The sequence below is a fragment of the Dromiciops gliroides genome, chromosome 3, assembly GCF_019393635.1.
Source record: "Dromiciops gliroides isolate mDroGli1 chromosome 3, mDroGli1.pri, whole genome shotgun sequence".
Classification (NCBI taxonomy): domain Eukaryota; kingdom Metazoa; phylum Chordata; class Mammalia; order Microbiotheria; family Microbiotheriidae; genus Dromiciops; species Dromiciops gliroides.
The window spans coordinates 657,935,361-657,960,631 of record NC_057863.1 but is presented as its reverse complement, the minus strand read 5'-3'; the positions used below and the strand labels follow the sequence as shown (position 1 = coordinate 657,960,631).

Below are 25,271 nucleotides of genomic sequence, written 5' to 3'. Positions count from 1 at the left end.
TTATTTTCAGTTCCAAATGTCTTCTCTCCACTCCCTCCTCTGCCCATTGAGAAAGAAATAAATGATACCTATTATACATATAAGGTCATATAAAACACTTTTGTATTGACAATATTCTGCATACACACACACACAGTAATGACCACTGACTTTGGAAATGACAAAGCCTTCAGGTGTCTGTGACTCTGGAGATGCTTCAGTGTTCTGGGGAATAGTTTTTCCTGTTTAATTACTGACAGATATTGCCAATGATCATCCCTGCTGGGAGTGTGGGAAGGGCCTGAGGTGGGGAGGAGAGTGTGAGTGTAGGGGGTCACAGCACTGTGGTGGGGAACAGGGGTATTCGTGGGGGAAGGGCTGGCCATCATCAGCTTGGGCCAGCAGTATGTCCCTGGGAAGGCAGGGGTCTCCCTCTGTCTGGAGCTGGGCAGAACCTGATGCCTCAATGAGTCTTTGGGATGCTCACAGTCAATGAAGCCCAGCTGTGTCTCCCCTCTGTCCTGGGATCCTGCATCTCCTCCTCACTGTCCCCTCTGGCTAGGCCAGGCTTCAGCCAGCAGGACCCCCAGGATGATGAGGACCAGCCCAGCCAGGCTGAGGTGAACCAGGTTGCCCACAGTGATATCCTGGGGAGCAGCATCTGGGAGGGGGAAAGACTGTCACAGGCAGAGGGACAAGACCTCCCTGATCTCAGGCCCCCAACAGTGTAGTCTCAGATTCCTCTGGTACCACTCCCAGGTTCCTCAGACCCAGCCCAGACCCTGGCCCTGGGCTGGGAGGTTCTTGTCACTCCCTGACTGGGAGCCTGGGATGGGGGTGAGGGCTGGAGCCCAGGGAGAGAATCCTGAGGGAGGGGCTGAGGCAGCCTTCCCCTCTCCCTTCTCCTCCCCCTCCCCCTCCCCTTCTCCTTTCTCCTCCCTTTCTTCCTCTCCAGGAAGGGCTCATCTTGTCCCAGTCCTCTTTCCAGGACATTTCCAGAGGACATAAATACAAAGCAAAGCTGGCCTCTGCCCTCCAATGGCTTACAGTCTCCTGGAATGCTGGTACCTTATACACAAATGCATCATTGTGGTCTCATCTGAGGAGGGGGATCATCTCCCCAGCCCCATCCTGACCAGGTCTGTTCTTCCTTCTTCCCCAGGTGGAGTTTCTCTGCCCCTCCCCTCCCCTCCAGCCCTCCTCATGCCTTGGTTAGCTCTGAGAAAGGGGGGGTGCAGAGAGACCCCCTGCCCTGTCCTGAGGGTATCTGGTTACTCACTGGGTGGGGAGGATGTCAGAGCTTGGGGATCCCCAGGCCTTTGGGGGAGGTGAGGACCCTTTGAGGTGCCTGGAAGAGGGAGAGGAGGAGGGTGAGGGGCTTGGTGGGATTTCCCCTCCCCCCTCCCTGCTGGCCACACCTCAGGCCTGCTCTGGCCTCCTCCTCTGGCCTCCCCCTCTGGCCTCCTCAAACCCCTTTCCTGGGACATGGAGACATACTGTCAGTATGTGGGCCCAACAAAAGTGGGGAGGGGGCAGATGGTGAGGGTGTGTAGAGGGGCCAGGGGGGAGAGGCCTCACTGTACCCTCTGAGGATGACCCATTGCCCAGACTCTCCACCCCCTCCCTCTGGGTCTCCTCTTCTCCCAGCATTCCTGGGTCCTGGGGTCCCCTGGGACAGGGCTCTGAGCAGGCAGGGTGGGGACCCAGGGCCAGATGAGGAGGGAGGGGAGGCCTGGGGTGGGCTGGGGCTCCCTCACCTGTGACCCTGAGCACCAGGGGCTCACTGGGAGCTGACCAATCCTGGGGGGAGTGACTGTGAAAGGTGTAGCATTGGTAAGTCCCTCTATGGGTAGAGCTCACAGCTGAGATGTGGAAGGTGGCCTGGGACCCCTTGTTGAGGCCCTGGGCCAGACCTTGGGTGATCTCTTTTCCATCCTTGTACAGGGCATACATGTCATACCATTCCTGTGACTGACACTGGAGGGTCACATCATGTCCTGAGGCCACCTCAGGACTGGGAAAGGCTGAGAGGGAGGGGGGTCGTACAGGCCTGGGGGAGAAGGAGAGTCTGGAGTTAGGGGTGTAACCCTCATCTTGAGGGCAGGGGGGGCAGATGTGGCTTTTGGGAGGACTGGCCTGGGCCTGCCTGGATCCCTGCCTGAGGGTGGAGGTGGAGCTCATCTCTGCAAGAAAGGAAATCTCCCAGCTTTGGGGGGAGAGGGAAGAACTTGGACAGTTCTGGGAGAAAAAAAGAAAGTGGATGGGAGAGTGGGTGGAGGGAGAGACAGAGAAAAGGAGACATAGAGGAAGGAGGAAGGGGGAGAGGTGAGAGGGACAAATGGGGGCCAGTGCCTGGGAGGGCCAGGACAGGGAGGCTTCCTCCCTGGTAGGGGGCTGGGAGCCCAGTCCCTGCTCCTTGTCAGAGAATCTCTCTCCACAGGGCGGCAGAGGGGAGGGGGGAGCATACTCAGGAGCCATCTCTGTACTTTGGGGCAGTAATTAGCTCCCTAAAGTCCATCCTGGCTCTCAACATGAACCCTGGGCTGGCCCCTGGGCAGGTGTGGGAAGGAGAGGAAGAGGCTTGGTGGTGATTCCTGCTTCACTTCCATCCTGGTGTCCTAAACCTTGCTGTGGAGAGACCCCTGTGGATGCACAGAGGAGACAGACACCCCTTCCCCTCCTTGTGCCTAGAGTTGGTGGAGGACACAGAGCAGCAGCAGGCCCACCCTCCAGCCCCTCTCCTGGCATTGGGAGGGTCAGGGCTGGAAGGGGGAGATGCCCCATCAGCTCTGTGCCCCCGCCCCAGGGAGCCCCCAGCTGAGCCTCCCCCCTCCAAAGGGGACTAAGGCAGCTGGTGATGCAGAGACAAGATTCCTGGGACCAGAGTCAGAAAGACCTGAGTTCAAATCCATCCTCAGACACTTCTTAGCTCTGTCACTCCCTCCCTGATGGCCTCAGCTTCCTCAGCTGTAAAATGTAGATCATAAGAGCCCTTACCTGGCAGTTGTGAGGATCAAATGGGATAATAAGTGTCAAATGCTCAGAACATAGTAGGTGTTATATAAATGCTGATTCCCTTCCCCCACCTCCAGCCCCAGAGGGAGAGCAGAGACAGAGACAGGGGAGAGGACGAGCAGGGCAGGGTCAGAGGGATGCTTGGGGCCAGGCTGGGCTGGGGAGGAGCTTAGGGGCTGCTGGGACCCTGAGCCAGCCCTGCCTGAGGGGCCTGGGGCTGGGGGGTCCTCACCTGTCACCACGAGGTGCAGGGGGTCACTGCGGTGTGACCAGAGGGATGAGTGTCTGTATGCGCAGTCGTAGGTCCCTGCATTGTACGGTGTCACAGATGGGATGGGAAACTCGACCTCAATTTCTTGTGATTTCAAATCCATGATCATTTTTGTTCCACATTCTTCCTTTTTCTCTAGATGCTACAAATTAGCCCCCTGTTTCCCCACCCCCAACCACAACCCTCACCCCCGCACCTGAGAGTCACTCTTCTCCCCCAGGGCACCAAAGAGCCCTTGTGTGCCCTGAGGGAAGTTCTTGGGGGGGGAGGTGTCTGGAAGGGAAGGAGAGTCAGTGCCAGGGGATCTCTCTTCTGTAAGTCCCTCCCCTATCTTGGAACCCCTCCCATTAAACACTGACAGTTCAGCCCTGAACTCCCTCCTGCCTCTCCTGGGGGCAGCTCTCTGCTCTGGGCAGGGGGAGTGTGGGGGAAGGACTCACCTGCCTGTGCCCTCTTCCTGGGGCCCAGACACAGCCCTGGGAAATAGGACCCTGATTACTCCCCACCCAGCACCCCCAGGGTTAGGAGACAGGGGGCTCAGAGCCTGGGCTTTGGGCTTGTGTGAGTGACTGGGGCTGACCCCAGAAGACCCCTCTGAGAGTTGCAGCTTATCCCCCTCCTTACCTGTCCTGCTGGGTGACCTCAGACTTGTCACTGCCCTGCTCCGGAGGAGTGTCTCCCTCAAGAAAATGGACATGGGGGTGGGTGGGCCTGGATGGTGCAGTGTTGGGGCTTCTCAGGACTTACCAAGGCACAGCAGCACAGAGAGGGTGGGGGTCATGGTGGTGGGAGAGGGGCCTGATGTCTGAGCAGGACACAGACTGAGTCACTGGACATGCCCAGGGTGGGCTCTGCACTGAGCTTCCCAAAATCTGAGCAGGCTCACTTCTTCCTCTCTGTGGTTGCTGCTTCATTGGTCGGCCTATGAAGTGTGTGTGTGTGTGTGTGTGTGTGTGTGTGTGTGTGTGTGTGTGTGTGTGTGTAAGGGAGAGCTTGGAGAGTCATCTATTGTCAGAACAAGTGAACAATTCTTGCTTTCTTTGTGATAATTCAGGTCCCACAATCCAGGAGAGTTCTCTAGGTATCTGTCAGCCTCACAGCCCCTGACCCCACTTGGGACCCCCCTAGAGGTCTCTGAGTGTGACCCTGGTCCTCAGACCAGACCCTGCCCCAAGCCCTGCCCCTCCCAACAGGCTCATTCCCTAAAAAAGCAGACAGGGATTCCTGAGTCCTGGCAGTCGAGGGGTTAAAGGTCAAGCAGAGAAGAAGAGGCTGATTGGGGGGGGGGCTGCCTGGGGAGCTGCTGCCTTAGGGCCCAGGGTGGTCTCTTCTGCAGTTTCCCAAGTAGCCTTGCCTGCCCCAGACCCTCCTCAGCCCGGCCTAGGCTGCTGACTTCTGTGGAAGAGGCTCTGGGACCCCCCCTCCCACCTTCTCCTCAGACTCCAGGACAGGGTTCCATACTCTCCTTTGCCTCCTAACTTCATCCACACTGCAGGGAAACTAAAGTTCAAGCTCTTGCTTTGTCATTGCCTCCCCCTTTGACTCATAAGCCTCAGGTCACTTGAGTCCCACTTCTATCATTTTAGTTTGTATCCTCAGGATAGGCCACCAGGAGGCGCCATAGTGCACAGAGCCCCAGGCCTGGAGTCAGAAGACTGTTTCTGAGTTCGAATCTGGTCTCAAACCCTAAGGAGCTGTGTGACCCTGGGCAAGTCACTTCACCCTGTTTCCCTCAGTTTCCTCCTCTGTAAATGAGGAGCAGAAGGAAATGGCAAACTGCTCCAGCGTCTCCCCCCACCCCCGGGGATTCAACAGGGCTTTATTTCACACAGAATACAATATGGAGGCAAACCAAGCTCAAAAGACTGGCCACGAGACCCCAGACTGGCTTTAACTCATGAATCATTAGCAACAGGACAGCAAGTCATCAAGTAGCGAACAAAAGTGACCCTCTTGAGGAAGAAGGTGCTTTTTCTAATGCCCATGCTTCGAAACTCCCACTCTCTGTTGTCCAGCGGGCACACCTGCCTGCTTCTGAGCCAGTGGGAGATGCAGTGGAGCTGGAAGGCATGACTGCAGACTCCCCATGGGACAGTACATTCTTCAGAGGTGGCGGGTGTCTGGTTGGCTTGACATACAGAGGTCTATAATGTGGTTCCTGCAGATGGCACAGTTGTCAACCGCAATATCCCAGGCCCAGAGGGCCACCGCATCCCACTTTTTCACTTCAAAGAGCTTCTTGCCGGCTCCACTGTTGATGTCACTGGGGGTGTCCACATCCACCGCCGCGTGAGACCTTCTCCAGCGTCTTTCACAGGAAAATCCCACATGGGGGCATGAAGAGTCGGGCAGGATGAAATTGAGGGAAATGTGACAGATGCGGGGCTAAGTGCTGGGGACTCCTGTGTTGAACAGCTAAGCCAAGGGAGAAATCCTGCTATTCACTCACTCCGTGGTGACGTCTGAAAACAAATGGCCAAAATGTCACAGAGGGTTTGCAACAGCTGTTAATTCTCTTTTTTTTCTTTTTTAGTGAGGTAATTGGGGTTAGGTGACTTGCCCAGGGTCACACAGCTAGTGTCTGAGGCCAGATTTGAACTCAGGTCCTCCTGACTCCAGGGCTGGTGCTCTCTCCACTGCACTACCTAGCTGCCCTAGCTGTTAATTCTCAAAATGCCAAAGAGCTCACACAGGTCATCCCAAGCACAGTGAACTCTGAGAAATTAAATAAAATGAAAACAACCTAAAAGATAGGGCCAACAGCAGTCATAAGATAACAGCTTTCTTTATTCTGTTGGAGGACGGAAACTAGACACATGGGCTGGGCATCCTCTGGGAAGGAGACCTGCTTTAATGAGGCCAAATCTCAGCCCATGTACTAATGGCTTCACAGTGACCAGCATGCCTGACAATGAGACAAATCTCGTGCATAGCAGGGTTTCATGAGCCCAACATGAGTCATGCAGGGACCTCCTGGTGCTGGTGTGAAACATTTCTGGGATTTTACTGTGGCTGAGTTCATCCAGAGGGTGAACAATGAGAGCAATGATGATCAATAACTGATGATTTGGGGAGAGTCAGAGTTCCTTCTTTTCTCTATCTTGGTGGGAGGACTGGCCTGGGCGTGCCTGGGGTTGGAGGGTTAGCTCATCCCTGGAGGAAAGGAAATCTCAGATCCTTTTTTAGAGGAAGGACCTTGGACAGCTCTGGGGAAAATGGAAAATGTGGGGGTGAGAGAGAGACTGAAACAGAGGCAGAAGAGGGTGGGCGCTGGGGAGGGCAGAGAAACCCAGAGACAGAGGAAGACAGAGCTGTGAGCCAGAGTCAGAGAGGAGAGACCAACAAATGGGGAGTGGTTGGGGGCTGGCAAGGGCCAGGACAGGGAGGCTTCTTCCCTGGTAGGGGGCTGGGAGTCCAATCCGTGCTCCTTGTCAGAGAATCTCTCCCCACAGGGTTGGGACTGGGGACATACTCAGGAGCCATCTCTGCACTTTGGGGCATTTGTGGGCTTCCCAACGTCCATCCTGGCTCTCATCATGGAGCCTGGTCAGGGCCCTGACACACATGTGGGAAGGAGAGGAAGAGGTTTCACTTCCATCCTGTCGTCCTAAACCTTGCTGTGGTGAGACCCCTGTGGATACTCAGAGGAGACCCCCTTCCCTCCTTGTGCCTAGGGCTTAGCACTTTCCTGCCAGTGTCCCCTTCCTCCAAGCCACTAGTGGCTTCTTCCCCATTCTTCCATTATATATCTATATATTGGAGGGGGGAGGATGAACTGGTTAGGAGGCCGTCTTCAGGGCATCTCAGCTTGGCTGCATTGAAGCAATTGCAGCAAGTCACTGCAGGGAAAAGACACAAGGACTAGAAAGATCTTTTTGGGGGGGGGAGCAATGAGGGTTAAGTGACTTGCCCAGGGTCACACAGCTAGTAAGTGTCAAGTGTCTGAGGCCAGATTTGAACTCAGGTCCTCCTGAATCCAGGGCCGGTGCTTTATCCACTGTGCCACCTAACTGTGCCTAGGAAGATCTTTAAAGGAGTGTAGGCACTGCTCACATGTTGTTGCCTCATAGGAGGGGGGAAAGTGCTTTGATGACCCTTGGCTGGTTCACTCCTGCCCCTTGGTGGCCCCTTTCAAGGCCAGGCTCCCTGTAAGAAGGGAACCTGGCTGGGGCAGAGTTGATGTGAGCAGCAGAGGAGAAGGTGCTGGGAGCCCTGTGGCCATCCTGCAGGTGTACCAGAGGTGGGAGGAACCTTTTCCCCCTCCCCCCTGTCTAGTCTCTCTACTGCATTCTCTGTGTGGGGGCTTCCCTCCTGACTCTCACTGAGAGGCTGGCTTCCCAGGAGGCAGCTACCCCATCCTCAGGATTCTGGGGAGGATTGGGGCGAGAGGGCTGCCCTTATGCACTGGCAGGGAGACATTGGAGGGATTTCCCTTTGGGCTTTATTGGAGTTCCTGGGGCAGAGAGTTGAACTGGAGGAGAAAGGAATGATTCTTTTTTGTGAGCGGGAGGGGGAGAAGGGGGGCAAGTATCTGAGTGTTTTCCTGTTACCAATGGCACTGTTTTGTGTAATATAATCTGTTGGTTGAATATCTATTGATTTATTGTATCAGTAATTGAATATGGAGGTAAATATGTATAATCCAGATATTAAACATATTTAGCTACTGGTCCTTGGTAGGTGGGAGAGATAGGAAACCAGCATTTATTAAGAGTCTAGGGGCAGCTAGGTGGCACAGTGGATAGAGCACCAGACCTGAAGTCAGGAGGACCTGAGTTCAAATCCAGCCTCAGACACTTGACACTTACTAGCTGTGTGACCCTAGGCAAGTCACTTAACCCCAGTTGCCTCACCAAAAAAAAAAAAAAAGAGTCTGCTATGGGTTGGGTACATTTTCAATGTCATCTCATGTAATCATCACAACCACTCTGGGGGTGGGTAGGTGGGGGGAAGGTCCTATTATGATCGCCTTTGACAGTTGAGTCAATCTCAAGAGATGAAGTGACTTGCCAAAAGTCACACAGCTAGGAAGTGTCTGAGTCTGGATTTGAACTCAAGGCTTCCTAAGTCCAGGCCTCAGGCCCCATCCACTGAGGCCCCTGCTGCCTTAGCAGGGTGGATTGGACCACACAGAAGGCGTGTCATTAGGAGAATATCATTTGACCTAACCAAGAGACTGAGAACATTTTGCAAGAAAATGCAGAGAGAGCTGTAGCCTGGACGGGAGGGGTCCGGGCCAAGCGGGCTTAACCCCTTCTGCGCTGCGGCCATGCGGGGCAACGCTGATGACAGCTTTGCCTCGCCGTTGGGCAGCTGTTCGCGCCACAGGAGTCCGGTTTCCGTCCCTGCCGGAAGCTCACGGCTCGTTTCGTTGCTCCCTATGAATCAGGGAGCCATGCCCCAGTCCGGGGGGTGGCCGGGGGCAGGCGGCCCAGAGGGGCCCGACTTGGGCAGAGCATGCCCCCTTAGGCCGTGGGTAAGCAGCGGAGGACTCGTCAGCGGGGCCGACCACAGCAGGGGACCCGGGCTCCTGCCCTGGCCGGGGCTATTCGGGAGAGCAGGAGGAGGACATGTATCATGCTGAAGATGAAATAGAAAAGGAGAAAGAAAAGCGCCCAAGTTAAGTGTAGCCCCGGAAATGGACATCATGGACTATTGCAAAAAAGAGTGGAGAGGGAAGCCGCTAGGTGGCGCAGTGGATAGAGCACCGACCCTTGATTCAGGAGGACCCAAGTTCAAATGCGACCTCAGACACTGAACACTTACTAGGTGTGTGACTCTGCGCAAGTCACCTAACCCCAATTGCCTCACGAAAAAAAAAAAGTGGAGAGGAAATACCCAAATGGCAAAACGAATGAAAAAGAGCTATGAAGAAGTTTCTCAGAAATTTACCTCTATAAGGAGAGTCCGAGGTGATAATTCTTGTGCGCTCAGGGCAACCTTGTTCCAGGCAATGAGCCAATCAACAGATCTTCCTGTGTGGCTCAAGAATGAGGATTTAATGCTGTGGGCAGGCTTGACAGCTATGAGAACTGCGGAAGAGAGGCAGGCGGCTTGTGATGAGCTCTTCCAAAATGAAGAGGAAGAATAGAGCCTCTATGAAGCTGAGAAATTTCTGATGCCATTCAACTGTGGTGCCCTTCTGCTCCATGCTTCCGTTTGCTCAGGACACCTCAGGAGACCCTGCTCGGCTGCTGAGGAATCACTGGAATCAAGCAGGCCACTCTGGCAGCCTGGAGCAGGTTGAAATGTTTCTTCTTGCTTATGCAGTGCATCACAGCACATAAGTTTATCGACTATCTAAGTACAACACTGAGGAATTCATCACATCTTATCCTACAGATCCACCCAAAGACTGACCTGCGATGACTCTGATGACAGGCATTATAATATCCCCGTCAGAGTGTGTGAGGAGACAAGTTTGTGATAAAGAGATCAAAAGAGAGACACTTGTTGTGCTTGTGGCTCGGGAAGAGACACCTTCATCGTTTTGGGCTGAATTTGACATCTCACAGGGGTGTCCTAAAGACTAAATGTTTGCTATCAGGATTAACATTGTATATAAGCTTTCTTTTTCTTCCTCCTCCAGGACAATAAATTTCAGAGGCCTTCAAAATAATACACCTGTGGGAAGGTGTAAAATCTATGTCCTCAATAAAGCAAAATATTTTATATCGTGCAAAAAATGCAGGGAAATGTGAAATATGTGAGATTAAAAATTGATCTGTTTTCTACAATTACCTGTGAATGTGGACAAGTGACGAATCCCCAGTTGTACCATTGGTTCATGGAAGTGACTGGCCCTAAATGCCAAACCTTTCCCAGAGGAATCAGGACTTGAGGAGAGGGACAGATTCTTGTAATTGACAAGGAGCAAAGGACCCTTTTCCCAAGCCAATGGCCTCGGCTGCCTCCTTCACGTCCCAGCTTAAACCCTCCTTCTGGAGGAAGCCTTTCCCATCTCCTTTAGTGCCCCTCACTGCCTTCCCTGGAGACTGCCCCTGATTGATCCCCTCTACACCTGGTGTGTGTGTGTGTGTATGTATATATGTATATATGTGTATATATATATATATATATGTATATATGTATATATATATATACACATCTATACACACACACACACACACATATCTATTTGTATGCTGTCATCCATATCAGACTGGGAGCTCTCTGAGGGAAGGCACCATTCCTTTGCCTTTCTTTGGATCCCCAGAGGACAACACCATGTGAGGTTTACAGCAGGATACAGCAGGCACTTAATAACTGCCTCTTGACCTTCTGAATACAGGTGCTTCCCCACTCCATAACCTAGTCTATAACATTTACCTAGAGGTCCAAGTTTGGAGTTTTCCTCAGAAACTGAGCCACATCCCTTGTGGGAAATAACATGACAGCTTTGGGCTAGACATGTAACCCAAGCTCTGAAGAATCCATTAATGAACTCGTCTTATTTTAATGCTTTAGTAACAGGGATATTTCCTAGGGAAGTGTAACAGGATCAGCTAGGTTTCACTTGGGCTCAGACAAGTACAGGGCAGGCCTGTCTACTCCCAGGTACATCCTTCCCCTAGAGCCACCATGGACAGCTCCTGAGGGGAGGTGATGGCTCACAGCCACAGGCTTCCCTCTCCTCTCCATTTCCCAAGAGGAGAGGTTCACTGTGCTGAGTTCTGGTCTGCCTTCTGGACAGAGAGAGGTGAGAAGACCTGCTCAGATGGCCGAGAGTAGGTGATTGTTCTACTGTACAGGCTGTCACAAAGCTGGCTCCTCTGACAAGAGTCAGTCCTCCTGAGTTCCCTCCTGACACCACTGTTCACCAGCCTCTTCATTAGGAATCAGTCAGGAACTGTCAGCTCTGTCCTCTGGTGTCCTATATAGGGAAGGACTTTTTTTCTTGCTGAGGCCAACTCCCTACATGTGTCTTATATCACACCCCCTTCCATCTCCTCTGGACAATTTCCCCCCAGTCATTCCCTCCCTCCAGGAATTCATCCCTCTATATCTCCTGGTTCCTTCCCTCCTGCCTACAAACATGTCCCACTCTTTCTCAGTCTTGACAAAAATCCAAACCTCCCCCTCCAGCTGTCTTCCTTTCATAGTTACACTGCTGGAAAAGGTCTTTTGTGCTTGTGGCTTCCTCCTCATCTTCACCTCCTTTCTCTGTGGCTCCTGACATTATCACTCCATTGAAACTGTCCTCTCCAATGTTGTCAGTTATTTCTTATGTGCTCAACCGAGTCTCCTTTCTTGATCCTCACCCTTCTTGACCTCTCTCTCTTGCATTGGACCCTGTTGGCCAACCTTCCCCCTGCATGGTCTGTCCTCACTGGGTTTCTATGATGCTGTTGTCTTTTGCTTCTCCTTCCACCTACCTCCCCATTACTTTTATTTATTAATTTTTTTGTTTTTATTTTTTGTTTTTGCAGGGCAATGTGGGTTAAGTGACTTGCCCAGGGTCACACAGCTAGTAAGTGTCAAGTGTCTGAGGCCAGATCTGAACTCAGGTCCTTCTGAATTCAGGGCAGGTGCTTTATCCACTGTGCCACCTAGCTGCCCCAATTACTTTTATTTTTTAAAAAATATTTTGTAGTTGTGTGTTTGTGGGTTTTTGTTTTATTTTTTGCGGGGCAATGAGGGTTAAGTGACTTGCCCAGCATCCCACACCTAGGAAATGTCAAGTGTCTGAGGCCAGTTTTGAACTCAGGTCCTCCTGACTTCAGAGCCAGTGCTTTATCCACTGGGCCATCTAGCTGCCTCCCATTACTTCCTTTTTAAAAAAAAAATTTGAGTGAATTAATTGGTGTTAAGTGACTTGCCCAGTGTCACACAGTTAGTAAGGGTCAAGTGTCTGAAGCTAGATTTGAGCTCACGTCTTCCTGAATCCAGGGCCAGTGCTTTATCCCCTGCATCACCCAGGTGCCCCTCTTCTAAGGTTTCTTTGTTTACAGGTTACAGAATAACTACATTATCATGAAACAAATCAACCCAAAGCAAATACTACAATTGTAAATCAGTTAAACAATACAAATCATTTTAAGAGCTCAACTTAAAGCAGAGGCTACAGTTAGATTCTGTGGAGACGGGAAGGGTATTATCAAAGAGAAGGAGGTCTAGATATTTGATCAGGGGAACAATAAGATCTACTCACTTTCTTGGGAAAGAAGACAGTGGATACAAATTTCACAGGGCATTGCCATTTGTTTATACTCTTGGGGAAAGAAAATAGGGACTGTCTGGTTTCAGTATGAAGTCTGAGCAAAAGGCAGTTTGCCCCCATCAATCCAGGGTTTTATAAACTCCATTTGGATAATAAGGAATCTCCATCAAATCCATGTGATCTTTACATTCAAATTAACAGCAATCCTTTGGGGGATAACCTGAAATACCTGCAGCTTTTAGCCATCACATCATGGAGGGGCCAGTTTTCTAGGCCCCTAAAATGCTTCTGCTCTTCAGATGTATGAGACACACAGACACACACACTCTGTGGTTAGTTAGTTCAGGGCCTTGGAAGCCAAGTCCTTGAGTATAGCTATAGACCTTGAGGTACTCATTGCAACCCACCCACAGCACACTCCCCATCCTTTCTGAAACATGTCTTTCCATGCTAACAAACCCTTTGGAAATGGGTGGCTGAGTGTGTGGAGGGGGAGAGAGGCAACAAGCAACAGAGTAGGGGGAACAAAGATAGAGGGAAGGATGGAGAGAAAGTGAGACACAGAGAGGAGAGAGTTGGTGGAGATGGAGAAAGAATTTGAGAGAGAAGGAGGAGAGAGCTAGAGAAGACAGGGAGGGAGTTGGGAGGGGAGAGATGGAGAAAGTGAGAAAGAAGGAAGAAGGAAGAGAGACAAAGAGAAAAAAGTGGGATTGTGGGAGAGATATAGATAGAAATAAACAGAGAGAAGAGATAGACAAATAGGGCCAGTGTGTGTGTGTGTGTGTGTGTGTGTGTGTGAGAGAGAGAGAGAGAGAGAGAGAGAGAGAGAGAGAGAGAGAGAGAGAGAGAGATGTGGACATGGATGCTTCCTCCTCGGTACTGGGCTGGGAGACCCAGTTCTGGTCCTTTGTCAAAGAATGTCTCTCCACGGAGGTTGGGGTTAGGGGGCATATTTGAGAGTTATCTATGCACTTTAGGGTAGTTAGCTCCCCAAAGCAGAGCCTGTGTCATGGGGAAAATGGGGTAGGGGTTTGGGTAGGGGATAGGGGTTTGGGATGGGGTAGGATTAGGGGTCCTTAGGAATTCCTCTTTAAAGAATTACACCCTCCTGTACACAAAAGTGGTTAGAATAAGATAATGGCTTATTTCGGGGTTGAGGAAGGGAAAGGGAAGGAAAGAGAGACCATGAAAGAAGTCCTTGGACTTCTCATGGGGAGAAAGGCATGGCACAGGGTGTGGCTCTGAGATACCAATCTCCTCGAGCAGGAGACAGGCAGGTACTTTTATAGAGGACTGATGGGGGTGACCATCTGACTGTGGAAAGTTCCCTTAGTGAGGGAGGACCATCCTCCACTGGTGGTGGCTGGAGGAATTGGGTGAGGGGTGGTGGCAAATCTCAAGCCATCTCTCTCCTCAGGACACAAAGGCAGCAGCCACACCCAAACTTATCTCCCCAGCATTGAGGCAGACTAGAATGAAAGGTGGAGGTCTTGAAGTTAGCTCATTCTGAGCTGGTTCCACTTATTTCTTTACGTATGTCTGTCCTTTGGATTAGTTTCTCAAGGAGAAGGTTCTTTGATGAACCCCAGAGAACTTCGGGGTACTCTGGGCCCATAACACCTGGCTCTCATTGTAGATCCAGGACTGGGACAGGGGTGGGAAGCAGAGGAAGAGGATTGATTGTGATTCCTGCTTACTTCCATCTTGATCTCCTAAATCTTGCTGTAAAGTGACCCCTGTGGATACACAGAGGAGACATCTCTTCCCTCCTGTGCCTAGGCCTGAGCTGAGGGAGGGCACAGAGCAGCAGCAGGACCACCCTCCACCCCCTCTCCTTGCTTTGGCAGGATCAGGGCTGGGAGGGGGAGTTGCCCCACCAGCTCTGTGCCCCCTTCCCAGGTAGTCACCAGTTCTGACTGGTCTCCTGAGACCCAAGCTGAGCCTCCAGTCTCCTCTTTGCACTGAGGCAGCTGGTGGTGCAGAGGCTAGAGCCCTGGGTCTGGAGCCAGGAAGACCTGAGTTCAAATCACACCCTTCTTGGCTGTGATCAGGGGCAAGCAACTTCCTCTCTGTTGGTCTCAGTTTCCTCAATTGTAAAATGGGCATCATAATAGAATTTTACTTGGCAGATTGTTGTGCAGATCAAATGAGATAATAAGTGTAAAGTTCTTGGCACAGAGTAGGTGCTATATAAATGCTGATTTCTTTTCCCCCAACTCTAGCTCCAGAGAGAGAGCAGAGGCAGAAATAGGGGAGAGAAGGGGAAAGAGAGCCAGTGGGATGCTTGGGGCAGGCTGGGCTGGGGAGGAGCTTAGGGGCTCTTGTGACCCTGAGGAAGACCTGACTGAGGGGCCTGGGGCTGGAGGGATGGTTTCTCTCTCAGCTGTCACAACCAGCTCCAGCAGGTTTCTGGGCTCTCACCAGCCTGATGAGTGTCTGTAAAGGTGGGGATATGCCCCTGCATCATTCACTGTCACAGATGGGATGTGATATTTGCCCTAAATTACAGAGGATTTCACATTTATGGTCTTTGATCTTTCAGACACTTTTATTTTCAAAAGGTAACCATCAGCTCAGCCTCCCTCACAACCCAAGGTATCTGAAGGTTACAGTTCTCCCCTGAGGCACTAAAGAGCCATTCTCTACCCTGAGGGAGGGTCTGGAGAGAGTGTCTGGAAGGGAGTGAGAGCAGTTAATTTCAAGGGATCCTTCTTTTGTGTGCCTCTCCCCCCATGCTGGGTGCCTTCCCTTTAAAACCTGTCAGTCCGGCCCAGATATCCCCCCCACCTCCTTCTGGGGGGCAACTGTCTGCTCTGGGCAGAGGGAGTGTGGGGGTAAGAATGTGCCTGCCTGTGCCCCTTTTCTCTGCAAAGTGTGCCCTAAGGGATTTTCTGAAACTTTCTGCAACCTTTACCATGAAACTAAACATAAACCTCTCTCCTCTGCCAGAGGTGAGGATCAGGATAGGGAATTGTGGGATTACTCCCTGGGGTTCAATCCTAAACTCCTTTTTTTCCCTCCAGTTTTACTTAACAAGGTCAAGGAAGCACAATAGGAACCAATACACATGTTGTTTTCCTAATTGATTATGACAAATGTCCCATCAGATTTCTTCAATGAGAAGTGCTTACAAACTTTGACATCACCCTTCTCCAGCCAAAGAGCCAAGTCATCAGGTTCTCCCCCTGAATGAATTGTTCCTCCAATAGCACACATTTTAGTTAAACTTGCTGTAGGATCTGCCTAGGACCTTGGTGATCTTGGATGGACAATCCTGGATTGATGGCTGGTCCTTGGTCCTGATGATGTCATCTCTCTCACAGCTTTCCCTAGGGCTCACAGATCCTGGAATCCATTTTACACATTGGAAGCAGAAGGACCAGGTGCTAGGGCCATGATGGCAGATGAGAAAAGAGCCCTGGGGATGCTTTGTATGGACAATGACCTAATGAGTGACTGGGGGCTGGGTGGTTTTGTTATTGCCAAAGGAGATTCTGTATGTCCACCAAGATCTTTCTAGATGGGGTTTATAGGAGGCAAATATAGACACCTTCAGCATCTCCTCTCTCCCAGTTCACTTTTCCAAGTGAAACTTTGATTCTTGCCAGGAGGAGAAGAAGGAGGTTGGGGCCAGAGGCTACTCTGCTCTCTGCAGAGAGATGGGGGACCTGGGCTAGCTTCATATCTATGTGTGCCCTTAAACTTTAGTCTAGAGGAAATGACTTTGTGATAAAATGATGGGATTTAGCAGATACTCAAAGACCCACCTGGAGATTAATCTAAACTGATTGTATCAAGTGAGAGTGATTGACTGCTAATTAGTCTACTTCAAAGTTAACTAGATTGTAATCACACCTGGCTAGTCCTTAATGGTAAATTGATTACCATGACAAGTGTAAATTAATTCTAGAAATACTATTTTTACAAAAAAATATTATTTGGAATCATTGTACATTGTAATTTATATTCTGAGTCAAAGAAAATTCACATTTTTTGCGATCATTATTATCCTCAAATTTTAAATCCATATGAAACTTGGATTATGCAAACTTACCATTTAAGATATTAATTGCCTTCACTCATGAGAGGAATCAAGAGCAGGCATTGAACTCTCACATAAGGGGAGTCACGTATGAAGTCCAGGTACTGCACTGACTTGGGAAAGACTGAAAGAACGGCCATTGGCAAGAGCTGAGGTTGGCTTCTTTTGGCTCCATTTCCCCACAATATTGCACCTAGGGACCTACAGGTTCCTGGAGGTGTCTCAGATGAGATAATGTAGATGGCTGGAAGTTTTCATCCCACCCATCTCATTCTACACCTGGCTTCTATTCCCCTTCCAATATGCCTGATGCCATGGACCTCTCAATCCCATGCATCTGATTAAGCCTGACTCAGTTTCCTCCAATATGTTCAGTGGCATGGATGTATATCCCATCCACCTATTTTAAGCCTGGCATACTGCATGGGCTATATATATCGCTCAAGTGTGGGAATGCTCATCTCCCTTCAGTTCTCTATTCTTTTATGGTAATCCCCATAATTATTGAGTCTCATAATGGCATGAGGATAATTAGGCAGATGATACAAAAAGTGATGAAATGAAGATTTTAAAAAATTCTTATCTTCTCAGTTCATGTTTTTAAGAAGACTGGTGCTAAAGCTTCTAATTTAAGGTGACCACAATATAGATTTTAAACATCACAACTTCCAGATGCCAGCTCTCCTGATCTCCATCCCTCAGTGGGGAAGGAGAGCCCCAAGATCTCTATCTGAGGCATGGCTCCCTTCCCACCAGATACCAGTTACACAATGAACACACATAGCCAATAGCAAAGAAACCCCTTTAACCGAGTTTATAGCAAAACAGAACTCAGAGAAGGTATCCCTGGGGGAATATATGGCAGAGAACAGAAGGAAGGAGTTCTTTCTCTCTCTGAGACTGAGGTAGGTCAGAAGTTATCAGAAGAAAGAGTTGCAGTTCTCACCCAAAGAGAAATTCCCCAAAGTCCTCAGTGTGACAAGCTGGTATGGGAACCCGATAGAGTCTGCCAGCTTCTCCTTTGTTTGCTTCTTCTCTGAATCCTTCCTTTCTTTCAGGGACATGAAGAGAGGTTGGAGTCTGATTTGGGAGAGGATGTGGGGGCTGGGGCAGGTGAGAGTGGGCTCACGGGCCCCAGAACCATGATGGCCAAAGGCAGGTGGAGGGAGGCACAGGTGGATTGTTCCCACCATCTTTTAAAGTTACACAGGCACACACTCACAGACACAGACACACACAGAGTAATGACCACTGAATTAGGAAATGACAAAGCCTCCAGGTGTCTGTGACTCCTGAGCTGCTTCAGGATTCTGGGGAAATAGTTTTTCTTCTTTCATTAGTGACAGATGTTGTCAATGACCATCCCTGATGGTAGTGTGGGAAGGGCCTAAGGTGGGGAGTAGAATGTGAGAGTGTGAGAGTGTGTGGGGGGGGGGTCACAGCAGTGAAGTGAGGATAGGGGGATTCCTCAGGGAAGGGCTGGCCATTATCAACTTGGGTCAGCAGTATGTCCCTGGGAAGGCAGGGGCCTCCCTCTGTCTGGAGCTGGGCAGAACCTGATGCCTCAATGAGTCTTTGGGATGCTGACAGTCAGTGAACCCCAGCTGTGTCTTCCCTCTGTCCTGGGATTCTGCATCTCCTCCTCACTGGTCTCCTCTGGCTAGGCCAGGCTTCAGCCAGCAGGACCCCCAGGATGATGAGGACCAGCCCAGCCAGGCTGAGGCGAACCAGGTTGCCCACAGTGATATCCTGGGGAGCAGCATCTGGGAGGGGGAAAGACTGTCACAGGCAGAGGGACAAGACCTCCCTGATCTCAGGCCCCCCAACAGTGTAGGCTCAGATTCCTCTGCTCCCAGCCCCAGGCTCCTCAGACCGAGCCCAGCCTAGACCCTGGCCCTGGGCTGGGAGGTTCTTGTCACTCCCTGGCTGGGAGCCTGGTTGGGGGTGAGGGCTGGAGCCCAGGGAGAGAAACCTGAGGGAGGGGCTGAGGCAGCCTCCCCGTCCCCCACTCCTCTGTTTCCTTCCCCCTCCCCCTCCCCCTCAGTGCTTCCTCCCCAGGGCCCTGAGGCAGCCCCAGGTCTCTCTCCTGGGACTTCCCTTTGCCCTCCCTTCCTCCCCTCCCTCTTGTTCTTCATCTCCTGCAATGTTGGCAATAGCTTGGTGGAGTGGAGAGAGCATGGAGCCTGAGGTGAGGAAGAGCTGAGTTCAGATCCCCCTCAGACACTTCTTCTCTGTGAGACCTCAGACATGTTCCCTTCACTCTCTCAGGCTCAGTTTTCTCCTCTGGAAAATGGGGTTAATGACAGCAGCTGCCTCCCAGGGCTGTTGTGAGATCCAAGGAGAATATAATTGTAAAGCATTTAAAGGGCTCCCTCTGTGCTGGTTCCTATTAATACTGGCACCAACAAGCATTTCCTGGTTACTGTTCATAAGGGTCCCTGCCCTCAGGGAGCTCCTTGTCTACTTGGGAGGAGACCTGAAAATGGGCAGGGATGTCCAAGGTCTGAGGGCAGGCCCTGGTAGGAGGGGAAGGACGGCAGCAGGGGGAGGAAAATGTCCTCCCAGAGGGGAGACTGAGAGAGTTTTGAAGGAACCAAGAAATTAAGGGGGGGAACTGCAGGCGAGGGACAGAGCAGGTACAAAGGCCTGGAGGTGGGAGATGGAGGTGGTGGGTGAGGAACTGGGACTCGGGAGCCCCCAGTGTGAGGGGAGGAGACAGCCCTGTTTGGGGGAAGGGAGGATCTTTTGAGATGCCTGGAACAGGGAGAAGAGGAGGGTGAGGGGCTTGGTGGGATTTCCCCTCCCCCCTCCCTGCTGGCCACACCTCAAGCCTGCTCTGGCCTCCTCTTTCCTCCCCCTCTGATCTCCTCGAACCCCATTCCTGGGACCTAGTGGATATGTTGTCTCTAAATATAACTAACCCAACTGGAGAGGCAGCAGAATGTGAGGGAGTCTAGAGGGGCCAGGGAAGCCCCTCACTGTGTTCATTGTCTGAGGTTGACCCATTACCCAGACTCTCCACCCCCTCCCTCTGATCCCCCTCTTCCTCCAGCCCTCCTGGACCCTGGTGTCTCTGGGGTAGGATTCTGTGAAGACAGTGGGGTGCCCCGGGGCCAAAGAGGGAGTTTAGGTGGGATGGGAGGCATGGGGTTAGCAGGGGCTCCCTCACCTGTGACCCTGAACACCAAGGGGTTACTGGGGGCTGAGCACTGGGGGGGGGGGGAGTGATAGTTGAAGCTGTAGCATTGATAAGTCCCTCCATGGGTGGAGTTCACAGCAGTGATGAGGAAATTGGCCAGAGAACGCCTTCCATGGAGGTCGGCCAAGCTGTAGGCAAACTTTTTTCCATCCTTGTGCAGGGCATACATGCCATACCATGGCTGTGACTGACACAGGAGGGTCACATTGTGTCCTGAGGCCACTTGGGAGCTGGCCAAGGCTGAGAGGGAGGGGGGGTCGTACAGATGTGTGAAGGAGAGTCTGGAGTTAGGGGTGTAATCCACCTGTTGCAATGCAGGGGGCAGATGTGGCTGGTGGGAGGACTGGCCTGGGCCTGCCTGGGGTTGCAGGGTTAGCTCCTCTCTGGAGGAATGGAAATCTCAGATTCTTTTGTAGAGGAAGGACCTTGGACAGCTCTGGGGGTAATGGAAAATGTGTTGGTGAGTGGGGGAGGGAAAGAGAGACTGAAATAGAGGCAGAAGAAGGTGGGATCTGAGGAGGGCAGAGAAAACCAGAGACAGGAAGACAGAGCTGTGAGCCAGAGTCAGAGAGGAGAGATCAACAAATGGGGAGTGGTTGGGGGCTGGGAGCCCATATTTAGGAGCCATCTCTGCACTTTGGGGCAGTAATTAGCTCCCTAAAGTCCATCCTGGCTCTCGTCATGGCCCCTGGGCTGGTCCCTGGGCAGGTGTGGGAAGGAGAGGAAGAGGCTTGGTGGTGATTCCTGCTTCACTTCCTTCCTGGTGTCCTAAACCTTGCTGTAGAGAGACCCCTGTAGATGCTAAGAGGAGACACCACTTCCCCTCCTTGTGCCTAGGCCTGAGCTGGGGGAGGACACAGAGCAGCAGCAGGTTCACCCTCCAGCCCCTCTCTTTGCTTTGGGAGGCTCAGGGCTGGGAGGGGGAGATGTCCCATCAGCTCTGTGCCCCCTCCCCAGGGAGCCCCCAGCTCTGTCTGGTCTCCTGAGACCCAAGCTGAGCCTCCTGCCTCCACTCTGAGACTGAGGCAGCTGGTGGTGCAGAGGCCAGATCCCTGGGTCTGGAGTCAGGAAGAGCTGACCTCAGATCAAACACTTCCCTGCTCTGTGATCCTGGGCAAGTCACTTCCTCTCTGTTGGCCTCAGTTTCCTCAACTGTAAAAGGGGCATCATAAAGGCCCCTCCCTGGCAGTTGTTGTGAGGATCAAATGAGATAATAAGTGTCAGGTGCTCAGCGCATAGTAGGTGTTATATAAATGCTGATTCCCTTCCCCCACCTCCAGGCCCAGAGGAAGAACAGAGGCAGAGACAGGGGAGAGGACAGGCAGGGCAGGGCCAGAGGATGCTTGGGGCCAGGCTGGGCTGGGGAGGAGCTTAAGGGCTGCTGGGACCCTGAGCCAGCCCTGCCTGAGGGGCCTGGGGCTGGGGGGTCCTCACCTGTTACCACCAGCTGCAGGGGGTCACTGAGCTCTGACCAAAGGGATGAGTGTCTGTATATGCAGTAGAAGGTCCCTGCATTATAAGGTGTTGAAGATGGGATTGGAAACTCCACCTCAGTTTCATCTGATTTCACCTCCATGATCTTTTTTGTTCCAGATCCTTCCTTTATCTTCAAATGGTAAAAATCAGCCCCCTGTTCCCCCCTGCACCTGAGGGTCACACTTCTCCCCCAGGGCACCAAAGAACCCTTGTCTGCCCTGAGGGAGGGTCTGGAAAGGAAGGAGAGCTGTCAGTGCCAGGGGATCCCCCTTCTGTGAGCCCCTCCCCCATCCTGGGCTCTCTCCCTTTCATCCCTGTCAGTCTAGCCCTGACCTCCCCCCTCTCTCTTTTGGGGGCAGCTCTCTGCCCTGGGCAGGGTGAGTGGGGGGTAAGGACTCACCTGCTTGTGTCCTTATTCTGAGGCCCAGACACAGCCCTGAGAAATAGGACCCTGATTACTCACAGCTCCCCACCCAGCACCCCCAGGGGAAGGAGACAGGGGGCCCAGAGCCTTGGCTTAGGGCTGGTGTGAGTGACAGGGGCTGCACCCAGAAGACCCCTCTAAGAGTTGCAGCTTCTCCCCCTCCCTGCCTTCCCTGCTGGGTGACCTCAGACTTGTCACTGCCCTGCTCCGGAGGAGTGTCTCCCTCAAGAAAATGGACATGGGGGTGGGTGGGCCTGGATGGTGCAGTGTTGGGGCTTCTCAGGACTTGCCAAGGCACAGCAGCACAGAGAGGGTGGGGGTCATGGTGGTGGGAGAGGGGCCTGATGTCTGAGCAGGACACAGACTGAGGCACCGGACGTGCCCAGGGCAGGCTCTGTACTGGGCTTCCCAAACTCTGAGCAGGCTCACTTCTTCCTCTCTGTGGTTGTTGCTTCATTGTTTGGCCCATGAAGTGTGTGTGTGTGTGTGTGTGTGTGTGTGTGTGTGTGTGTGTGTGTGTGTGTGTGTGTCTAAGGGGGAGCTTGGAGAGTCATCTAGTGTCCGAACAAGTGAACAATTCTTCCTTTCATGATGATAATTCAGGCCCCATAATCCAGGAGAGATCCTTAGGTATGTGTCAGTCTCACAACCCCTGCCCCCACTTAGAACCCCCCAGGGGTCTCTGAGTCTGACCCTGGTCCCCAGACCAGACCCTGCCCTCAACCTGAACCCTGCCCCCAGCCCTGCCTCTTCCCAACAGGCTCAATCCCTAACCAAGCAGACAGGGGTTCCTGTGTCCTGGAAGTGACAGGATTAAAGGCCAAGCACAGAAGGGGCTAGGGGGCTGCCTTAGGGCCCTGGATGGTCTGTTCTGCAGTTCCCAAGTAGCCTTGCCAGCCCCAGCCCCTCCTCAGCACTGCCTTGCCCTCTGCCTTCTATAGAAGAGACTCTGGGCCCTTCCCTCCCTACTTGTCCTCAGACTGGCAGCTCAGGTCCCCAGGACAGGGTTACTGCTTCTCTAATGGCGTGGGGGGGGGGTGAGGGAGGACCAGCCCCTCTGGGGTGGGGGCTGCTCATCCATCACAATTTTGTTGTTGTACTCACAGACATACTTCAAATTAATAAAGTTTTAATGTGGTTTTGATACCTTAATTGTATTTATTTTGAATTTAAACACCAAAAGAGAGCATTTGTATACTCATAGCAGAATCAAAAAAGGGGCTTCTCTTTGAAACTGTGAATCTCCATTTCATGGTTTGCTTTAAAAAAAAAAAAGTGCCATAAATTCAACATATTTCTCTTCGAAAAAGACCTGCTTGCCTCTTCTTCCTTCTGATCTCCTTTTACTTCTTTTCTGTATGTTTTAAACAATGGACTCTTTTTTCACCATCACTACTGAAGTACTGATGTGTGACTATCCCTAAATCTCCCCTGTCTTTTCAAACTCCCCTCCCAATTTAAAAATCTAGAAAAAGAAAAACAACTTTGTAGCAAGTAAGTCAAGTTGAGCCAAACCAACCCACAAAGTGACTGTGTGCACCAGATGCATGTCTTTTCTTTTTCTCTACCCACTGTTCACCACTTCTCTACCAGCAGGTGGTCATAGGCTTCATCAAACCCCCTCTGGAGTCATGTGATATGAGTGAAAATCCCAAGAGACTTAAGCTTCGTGCTTTAGGGCTGGAATTCACCTAGATTAGATTGTGTTTTCACTCTAAAGAGAAGTGAGATAAGATGATGGTGGGTGGTCAGGGCTGGTCCTGCTCCAAGCTACCCAATCCCCTGCCCCTGCTGGGGAGAGGGGAAAACTCCTTCCTCTTTGTGGTTTGCACTTCATCCTTGGCAGTGGGTTGGGTTTCTTGGCAGGGGAGGCTGGAGAGCCCAGGGTGAGGTTTGTCCCAGTCCTTGCCCTTCTCTGCACCTTGATTTCTCCTTCTGTACAATGGACAGGAGGTCAGAGCACCTTCCCAGTTCTAAGACCCTCTGATTTCCCCAAATCAACCAGCCAACAAGTGTTTATTGAGCACGACTCTGTGCCAGGCACTCTGCTAAGCAAAAAGGACAGTCCCTGCTCACGAGGAAGTTACTGTACAAAATTTAGCAAACTAAGTCACTGAGTCTTGTAATTCTTTTGGGAAGCCTCACGATCAATTTGATCAATTAAATCCATCCCTACTTTATCATCACTCTTTATGTCTAAATCCTATACCCATTTTGACCTTATTTTAGTATGTGGTGTGAGATATTAGTTTATACCTAGTTTCCTGGGGGGACCCAGAAATCAGTTTCTCAGTGTTTTCTCCCCCAACTCCAGAAAGTCCAGTTCCTGAGAAACCTCAGCAAATTCTATTTGGGACAGGCCCAAGGGAACAAAGGAAATGGAGATAGACTCATTTGTCCAGCTCAGTGCAGGACTGATAGGATTAAACATGGCCTAGATAATGAACTTTGCCTTCAGCAACTTGAGTGAGGGTCTTTTCTTTGATGTCATCTGTAGAGTTCATTAATGTGGACCACCTTCAAATCATGTCACCCAATGGAATTGAATGATGCTGTGTCCTTTGAAGTATTTGGGAGACTAGCCCACTTCTGCCTAAATTATTGGAGAACTAGGCTGGGGTTTATATGTATCACTACTTATAAATTAGAGGCCATTACACCAGTTTGGGCAGTAAGCATTTATAACTAATTTGAGTCTCTGAATAACTTCCCCACTAGTTATATACCCAGCATGGAGTCCCAGGAAGTGTGTGTTGGGGGGGGGGGGGGGAGTGGAGAGAGTGAGCCAAGGGTAAGAGAAGTGTGTAATAGCATTGGAGAGTAAGAGAGCCAAGAGTGGGACCCTCCTGTCTCCAGACATTTTTAGGCAGATGACCACACACTGATCTAAGCTATACCCAGGTGTAGGCGTCTATGCAGGGATGTGTTCTCTAACACAGGGCATCTTAAACTTTTCCCACTAGTGACCCCTTTTCACCAGAGAAAATTTTACACAACCAAGGGTATGTAGGTTTATACAATAGGTACTGACAGATATTTTGGGACCCCAACATTCAGTTACACATCCACAGTCGAAGGAAAAATTTCAATTTATTTACATTCCCAAAGGAAGGTTGACTGTGATTGTCTCAGAAACCATAATGGGGCAAAGGTGTCCTTGTGTCCCTTAAGAAGCAGGGTCTACACATTCTGAGAGGAGTGTTAATATGAATATATGGATCACCTGGATTTGATGGAGGTACCTGACTATCCAAATGGATTTTATGAGACCCTGGATTAATAGGAACAGAATGCCCTTTGCTCAAAGACTTCAAAGTGAAACCGGACAAGCCCTATTTACTTTCCCCAAGAGAATAAACAAACTCAAATATCCCTTTGAAATTCCCATTCACTATCTTCTTCCCCAGGAAGAGAGACCTCCTTGTCTCTGATAAAACCCCTCCTATTTAGCATCTGCTTTAAGTTAAGGTGTTAAACTGATTTGTATCATTTAACTGATTTACATTTGTAATGGGTTGATCTGTATCATGCCAATGAAGTTATTCTGCTACCTGTGAGCCAAGAAACCTTGAAAACCCTTAGAAAGAAGGGGAGCTTTGAGCTTCCCTCTGGGGAGGGGAGAATCCACACCATCATGTGTTATATATTTCTTTTTGGGACAAAATATTAAATCAATATTATATTTTTTTCTGTCTGTCTCTGATC

General features: G+C 51.1%; 1 protein-coding gene and 3 pseudogenes across 1 annotated transcript; 1 reads left to right on the top strand and 3 right to left on the bottom strand.

Moving 5' to 3' along the window:
* Positions 1-521: 521 nt before the first annotated feature.
* On the bottom strand, positions 522-3,368 carry LOC122748357 (platelet glycoprotein VI-like). The gene is given in 5 exon segments (XM_043994008.1): positions 522-640; positions 1,259-1,327; positions 1,737-2,018; positions 2,021-2,029; positions 3,227-3,368. Coding segments are annotated over 5 exon segments (621 nt in total).
* Positions 3,369-5,160: 1,792 nt separating this feature from the next.
* On the bottom strand, positions 5,161-6,831 carry LOC122748355 (annotated as a pseudogene).
* Positions 6,832-8,645: 1,814 nt separating this feature from the next.
* Positions 8,646-9,692, top strand: LOC122746732 (annotated as a pseudogene).
* Positions 9,693-17,803: 8,111 nt separating this feature from the next.
* On the bottom strand, positions 17,804-21,890 carry LOC122748354 (annotated as a pseudogene).
* Between the last annotated feature and the right edge of the window lie 3,381 nt (positions 21,891-25,271).